At 40.4% G+C, this 8,327-nt stretch overlaps 1 protein-coding gene across 1 annotated transcript in view; it reads right to left on the bottom strand.

Annotated features, from left to right (window-relative positions):
• Window positions 1–1,780: 1,780 nt before the first annotated feature.
• Window positions 1,781–8,327, bottom strand: part of inpp5jb (inositol polyphosphate-5-phosphatase Jb) — a 46,249-nt gene continuing 39,702 nt past the window's right edge. The window contains exons 9-13 of the mRNA XM_079815456.1: window positions 7,771–7,972; window positions 4,481–4,618; window positions 4,252–4,335; window positions 4,036–4,140; window positions 1,781–2,286 (exon numbers count right to left, since the gene is read on the bottom strand). Of these exons, the coding sequence (XP_079671582.1) occupies window positions 1,972–2,286; window positions 4,036–4,140; window positions 4,252–4,335; window positions 4,481–4,618; window positions 7,771–7,972 (844 nt within the window). The 3' untranslated portion in view covers window positions 1,781–1,971. The remainder of the gene's footprint in view (window positions 2,287–4,035; window positions 4,141–4,251; window positions 4,336–4,480; window positions 4,619–7,770; window positions 7,973–8,327) is intronic.

The raw sequence follows: 8,327 nt of genomic DNA, 5'->3' as shown, positions 1-8,327 counted from the left end.
GACGGCACAGCAGTCACAAATCTGAGAGCAATTGTCCTATAATATCATAAAATGCTAACAGTTGGTTAAACCGGTAATCGACATGAATAATATACAAGCTGTACTTTACCGAGTGCTGTGTCAACCCTTTATATGCATCTGCCTTTCAAGGACCTGAGGAGAGTGTGGTAAATACATGCAATTGCAGAGCATGTGTATTGTTATTAAACACGATTTACCTTTCCCTGTCACGATAAGGTGATGACAACAGCATTTCACCTTTAGCAGGTCATTCCCAATGTCCTCTATGGCAGGAAGTCAAAGTCACGATTTCTGCTCCAAACCCGAGTGAGCTGCTACATAGGCAAAGCAGCATCCTAACCGAAATGTAGCCTTATTGGTAACTCTGTTAATGCACTATTTGCTATGAGCAACTTATGCTTACAACTGATTCCAAGAGTCTAAAGTTATTCCAATGTACCCAATTAAGTAGCATACACAAATGTTGTCTTAAATAGTCAATGAGCTATTTATCTCCATTGATTTCAGAATGTAATAAAACAGTATTTCTCACAGTGCATCCTGTGAATACCCTATCCTTTGCCAAAACAAGGGATGCATTTAAGTCCACTTTTTAAAATGCCCTTTCCTTACCAACTTCCCTCCGTCTCGTTCAGTCTGATGTACATCATGTGTACATCAATGGGTTTAAATGGAATACCCTAAGGCCGCGTGTCCACCAAAGCATTTTAGCCGGCTGAAAACGCCTCGCTGTGGGCGCTTTTTTCCGTATTATTTCTATTTAAAAATGCTGATACAGTGCTTACATTATTGCTTGTTGTCATCTGCTGGAGTTGTATCTGTCCCGCCCCTCCTCCACTGTGATTGGTCGGACAGTGATGAGCACTGCGTTTTATTCAAAGTTGAACATTCTTCAACTCTCAGCGACCGGTGAGAAAAGCACGTGAAATACGCTCATGGCGTTATAAAAATGCGGCGCTCCCATTGAAAACAATTGAATATGCCAGCCAGCCGTGTGAAAAAACGCGTTGGTGGACACACGGCCTAAGTCCTTGGAATCTGTTATGGAGCCTGCCATGCGAGTTGCAATTGTGACGTCAGAGTCGTGTTGCATTCTGGTCTATGGATCTGCCTGAAGTGAACATGTATAAGTAGACTTGGTCAAAATCGAGGGGTCGAGGGTCTGTCCAAATAAACTTCCCTCCCCCTGTATGTCTAAAAGTGGAGTTGAACGCAGCCAAGGTTTATCAAGAAAGCATAACATCTGGGAGTCTGGAGGGTGTCTATGATGCCTAGATAGGCAGCTCACTGGAGTTTGGAACAGAACACCAGAGGATCTGCTGCAATAAATCCAATATAAGAACCAGAATTGTTTTCCATTGTGCATTAAACCCTGGTTAATTATGGAAAAAAATTCCATATGAATCAATTAAAAGCATTCATATTGTGCAAGTATATATACACTCTGAAAAATAAAGGTGACATTGATGGTTCCGTGAAGAACCTTTAACATCCACGGAATCTTTCAATTACACCAAAAACTCTTTAAAGTGTAATAAAGTTCTTTATATTTAAAAATAAACAAATGGACCTGTTCACTGAAAGTTGTTCTGGGGAGCCCAAAATGGTTCTTCTATGGAAAACCCCATTTTGCAACCTTTATTTTTAAGAGTGTAGGATAATTTCTTAGCGTTTCAGTTTTTGTCTTGTGCAGTTGGAAAGACAGAAAGAGAAGGAGAAGAAGAATATGAATAGAATGACTACACAGAACAAAAAGAAAAACAGTTTAGTCTGCCCTCTTGTATTTGCTGAAGTGAGTCACGTACTAAATGCTTACTGCTGCCCTGCAACATATTACACAACATCTCCAAACAACATCATAGGACAGTAAATCTACAACGACATCACAGCAGAAACCTGCAACCCCAGCCTTGAGCTGATATAATCCTCCGGAGAAGGTGGTGTGCTTAGCTAAGTTTCCTCTGGCTTGGTTGCATCTTTTCCTGAGTTAGGGCTATCATCTGTAGCGACAGGGTCATCAGAGGACGTGACAGTACCGCCGCCCTGCCTGCTAGAGCTGGAATGTGCCATGGTGTCTTTGGAGCGCGGATGTTTTGGCTTTGCCGTCTGCCCTTCGGTTAGTCTGGCGCTCCAGCTGCCGCTCTGTTTCTCCTCAGTCTCAGGGCTGGAGTCACAGGAGTCGCCCTTCTTTACCTCGTCATCAGACGTGAAGTCGGAGCTGTCAGACGGACTTAGACCAGCTGTGGCGGCGGCTGGCAATTGAATCTATTAAAGGAGGAGAAAAATATTAACTGGAAAGAGAGGCAAAAAATCCCTTTCCAGAACATTTTCATTCAACGTTCCCAGCTGGTGGAACGATCTTCCCACCACCATCCGAAACGCTGATTCGTTGACATTCAAATTCAAAAGTCAACTAAAAACTCATCTCTTCCATGAGCACTTAACCTCTTAAAAAAAAAAGAAAAAAAACATTTCCTTTCCTCTTTCTCCTCCTCTTTCCCTCCCTACTCTAGTCTGTGCTACACTGAGAATTGTACACAGACTAAATATTTCAGGCACTTGTTGCACTCACTGGACTCTTCACGACCAATCGCTTATTGTACCCCCAAGTTGTAAGTCGCTTTGGATAAAAGCGTCTGCTAAATGCATAAATATAAAATGTAAATGTGGAAAGCATCATCAACTTATGTTAGTAATATTATATGGTATTATAGTATTTATTCAATTTGGAGACTGACGCTATGTTTACATGGACACCTTTTGTTTGTTTGGCCCTTGTCAAACTTGCTCAAATCCTTACGCTTGCCTATTTTTCCTGCTTCTAACACATCAACTTTGAGGACAAAATGTTCACTTGCTGCCTAATATATCCCACCCACTAACAGGTGCCGTGATGAAGAGATCATCAGTGTTATTCACTTCACCTGTCAGTGGTCATAATGTTATGCCTGATCGGTGTAGATTCCCGCTGTTTGCGCATCATAACAATTCTCCTACATTGCTTCTTTGCTCTAAAGAGCAGACTTAAAGGGGTCATGAACTGAGAAATCAAATTTTCTTCACGCTTTTGACATATAAGAGGTCATCATACTATAAGAATATCCTGTAAGTTACAGAACTGAAAACTTCATTGTTAGTCCAAAAACAGCTTTTATTGTAACCAAGCCCAAATAACTACTCGTTGAGGAATGTGCCTATATATGAGGTGAAAGAGCGCCTCTGCAGAAGAAGATCAACGCCTACTTCACCATTGCAACTTTGGCCCCGCCCACTGGAGTGTTAGTGAGATGACGAGGAGAGAAGAGCGATACAGGATCACTGGACTAAAAATAACATTACCTTCCAAAGGACCCTAATGCTAGGAATGTGCTTATTTATTTTCATCAATGTGAATGTCTCAGTTGAGCATTATTTATTTGTACATTTCACTGTGAATTCTTCAGTAAATCAGTCGCAATTTTGTCGCAGGCTTTGCAAACACGATATGGACGATATGGACTCGACAATAATGCCACAACATGCAAGTAACCGTGTTCACTCTAATGGCTGATCTGTGATCAGTGATTTGTGATATGTAATTATTCGTGTACAGTCAGATGTTCTTTGTATGTCAGTAAATCAAACCAGTGACTAAACGGTCAACTTCACATTGTTTCTCTAAGTAGCATGAAAATAATCTGTTATTTAAACTGTGATTAAATTATATATAGAAAGCGATCAAAGAACGCTCCCTTTACAATCGCTGGAGCTGTCAATCAAACAGTGTGAGTTTCTATCACCAAAACTCCCGTAATAATAAAATAATCTCTTATTTACATTGTGTTTGCACAGTTAGTTATGATGAAAACATTTGTTTGTTTTTGCAGGAATCGAGTTGCAATGATGAGATCACAACATTCATGCACTCAATCGGTCCTAGAATCGGATTATTAGGGTTGTCCATCTAAACGCAGCTACTAATTCAAGTATCTGAGAACTGTTTTTATGGAATTAAAAGTAAAAGAGATTATCTACCTGGAATGGCTCGGTGACGCCCACAATGGAGCTCATATTGTTGCTGTAGTAACCCAGTATGAAGTCCCCAGAATCCTTTGGCAATTCTTCCTCAGTAAAAGTCACCTGGAGATTGCAAATCAAAACCTCCTAATTAAATTTCACAAGCTTGAAGCTTCATGAACACAAGTGAGTATCTTTCTCGTGCAACTCAGTGGATGTATGATTTGTCCTTACTTCGTGCTCCTGTCTCAGGAAGTCAGACTCTTCCTGCTTGGCCCAAGTGTAACTCACATAGTCTTTATGGTGCTTAAACCCAACCTGCAAAATGACATATTTGTAAAGTATGCCCAATCAATTGTGTAGGTACATATGAACAGAACTCAAGTGACAAAAAATACACTTTTTTAACCATCTTACTCCCACATCTTTAGATGCTCAGAACTGATGAAATGATTGAAATAACCTTGTAAAGCCCAATCCAGTCCCAAGAGCTCCGAGGAAAGTTGGGCACCACCTTGAATGTGGCCACTGCGTCTGATATCTCTCTCCATTCATCCTCTACAAGCAGTGTAACTAAAGGCATGTCCACCTTATATGGGAACTGCAAGGACATCACATGTTAAACACATTGCACAAACCAGCTATGAAAGTTGCTCTCAATAAGTGTAGACATTCATGGCTTTGAAATTGAAAGGTTTTACTATTAAAAACATGTATAGCCTTATGCTATAGGGTTAGTAACAGACTATTAACACAGGTTATTGTCATTACATTTTCATGTATAAAAAAAAAGTCATGTACAATTAAAACACTATACTATATTAAAGAGGGCCTATTATGCCCTTTTACAAAGTGTTTTGGGCTCTACTAGAATAGGTTTTCATGCTTGAATGTTCAAAAACACATTATTTTCCCCATATTCTCCATTGTTGCAGCTCCTCTCTTCCCAGTCTGTCAGTAACGCTCGGTTTAGTTCCTGTCTCTATGAAGCCCCGCCTTCTAAAAATCTGTCTAAATGCTAAACCTAAATGCTGTCTGGGAGGCCACGCCCCTTTATTTTGAGTATGCCTTGGGTGGGAATTATATAAATGAGGATTATTGTGACATGTTCGTTCCCTGAAGAAAACTCAAGACTACAGTGGAGGCGTTTCAGGGATTTCAGAAACAGTGACACTGATAAAGAGAATAACTCCCGCTGCAGACCTTTTTCCATGATAAAAAAGCATAATAAAAGCATAACAAAAATCTTTAAAATACCTTGGCGTTAAAAATAATTAACGTTGGTGTATTTATTAATGCAAAGGCTGAGGGCAAACTTGATCTTTCGCTCTTCTGACCACCAAAATCAATTTCGTATTTTTCAAAAGTCTTTTTTTTTTTCTTTTGCTATTGGAGCAAATTGGAATACAAAAATTATATTTGCAGTCAATTCCCATTCACCACTATAGAAATTCACCCAATCTATGATGACATCAGGGGCACGTTCAAAGCTCAAACCGGTGCGCAACGTTTTGCTACAGTTTCCGGTTGAACGTCATGTTTCCTGGAAACGGTGTGCAACGGGTTTGAGATACGTTTTCTCTCGTTTGGTGGGTATGTCAAATATGTCAGCCCAATCAGCAGCAACATGTATATAAACCACATGGTATTAAAGAGACAACTCGCACAATGGGTCCAAGTAAGGTTGTTTACAAATGTGTCCGCTGCAGCTCAGTATATGCAACAATTGAAGAATTTAACAATTTGAATAAAGAATTTATTTATTTAATTTATTTATTGAAAATTATGGTGGAAAATAAGTATTTGGTCACCTACAAAAAATGCAAGATTTCTGGCTCTCACAGACCTGTAACTTCTTCTTTAAAGGCTCCTCTGTCCTCCACTCGTTACCTGTATTAATGGCACCTGTTTGAACTTGTTATCAGTATAAAAGACACCTGTCCAAAACCTCAAACTCCACTATGGCCAAGACCAAAGAGCTGTCAAAGGACACCAGAAACAAAATTGTAGACCTGCACCAGGCTGGGAAGACTGAATCAACTGTGGGAGCAATTATTAGAAAATGGAAGACATACAAGACCACTGATAATCTCCCTCGATCTGGGGCTCCTCGCAAGATCTCACCCCTCGGGGTCAAAATGATCACAAGAACGGTGATCAAAAATCCCAGAACCACACGGGTGGACCTAGTGAATGACCTGCAGAGAGCTGGGACCAAAGTAACAAAGGCAGGAACACACTACGCCGCCAGGGACTCAAATCCTGCAGTGCCAGACGTGTCCCCTGCTTAAGCCAGGACATGTCCGGGCCCGCCTGAAGTTTGCTAGAGAGCATTTGGATGATCCAGAAGAGGATTGGGAGAATGTCATATGGTCAGATGAAACAAAAATAGAACTTTTTGGTAAAAACTCAACTTGTCGTGTTTGGAGGAGAAAGAATGCTGAGTTGCATCCAAAGAACACCATACCTACTGTGAAGCATGGGGGTGGAAACATCATGCTTTGGGGCTGTTTTTCTGCAAAGGGACCAGGACGACTGATCCGTGTAAAGGAAAGAATGAATGGGACCATGTATCGTGAGATTGAGTAAAAACCTCCTTCCATCAGCAAGGGCATTGAAGATGGGTCGTGGCTGGGTCTTTCAGCATGACAATAATCCCAAACACACCGCCCGGGCAACGAAGGAGTGGCTTCGTAAGAAGCATTTCAAGGTCCTGGAGTGGCCTAGCCAGTCTCCAGATCTCAACCCCATAGAAAATCTTTGGAGGGAGTTGAAAATCCATGTTGCCCAGCGACAGCCCCAAAACATCACTGCTCCAGAGGAGATCTGCATGTAGGAATGGGCCAAACTACCAGCAACAGTGTGTAAAAACCTTGTGGAGACTTACAGAAAACGTTTGACCCCTGTCATTGCCAACAAAGGGTATATAACAAAGTATTGAGATTAACTTTTGTTATTGACCAAATACTTATTTTCCACCATAATCTGCAAATAAATTCTTTAAAAATCAGACAATGTGCTTCATTCTGTCTCTCATAGTTGAAGTGTACCTATGATAAAAATTACAGGTCTCTCTCATCTTTTTAAGTGGGAGAACTTGCACAATTGGTGGCTGACTAAATACTTTTTTGCCCCACTGTATATATATATATATATCAACATGATGTATTTATTTATATTTTTAGCTTCATTGCAAGGCAAGTTTATTTACATACCAAATTTCATATATGGTAATTAAGAGCTTTACATAAAAATGAGAAAGAAAATACAAGCTATTAAAAAAGTAAGAACTCGAAATAAAATGATTTAAATTAGAATTGATTACCAGAAGATAAAAAAGTTAATTAAATGTGATTGGGATGTTGTCTTTTATTCTGGACGGCAAGGGCATTGATTGCATGCATTTTGCAGGATTAAACATGTATATCGATTTCATCAGGCTCCGAAAATTCCTCAAAAAGAACACAAAGAATGACCTTCTCAGCTGCCATAGTTGCAACTCTTGCGTCATCAGAACAGGGTGTTCAACGCAGCACCGTTTCCATTTAAAAAACGTTTCGTAACATTTTGTCTGGGCTGAACGCAGCCCTGTTTCTGAGAACCCCGGAAATGTGAAAAGGGTCCATTGGCAAAACACTGCTTGGTCTTTTTTGCTCTAGAACATGCATGCACATTAGCTGAACCGATATGAAAATAGACATTTTAAAGCCTGATTTGAGCTAAAGAAGTGTAACATCAAGAAGTGTGGCTGACCTGCAGAGTGAAAATCGAGGAGACAGGTTTGTGGTCACTGACGGTGTATTCCATGTGACTGCGGTAAAAATGCTGCGACACACGGGGCCCGACGGTCAGTCCTGTCATGGAGGCGCGCTTCGACACGCTGTTGCTGACCGGAGCAATCTGCCTCAACCGCCAGAGAATACGATCGGTCCATGCTGGTTTACGCTTTTTACCACTAAGAAAGATGAAGATTCACTTAAATAACAATGCAATAATAATATAGAAATCATTGCAGGAACAGGAATGGGAGGGAAATGTAATCAATTTGGAGGAAAACAATTTGATATGCTATCAGACACAAAGTTTTAGACCTCAAAACGCCCTTCCCAGTCCAAAAAGAACCTGCAGCTGCAAAAACGTCTTGAGCCTATGCATTGTTTCATATGTGAAGAAATTAGCCAATCATAGCAGGGGTGCAAAAAACAGCAGGTTTAATTCTAAGGTGTGAAAATGCCAGTGAAAAAGGATGTTAATGCTTATAATATCTTAATATATTAATGCCCTGCATATATAATATATGAAGCTGGGCT

This window comes from Gobio gobio (genome assembly GCF_949357685.1).
Source record: "Gobio gobio genome assembly, chromosome: 4".
Classification (NCBI taxonomy): Eukaryota; Metazoa; Chordata; class Actinopteri; order Cypriniformes; family Gobionidae; genus Gobio; species Gobio gobio.
The sequence above is the reverse complement of the archived record's forward strand: the minus strand, read 5'-3'. Positions and strand labels throughout refer to the sequence as shown.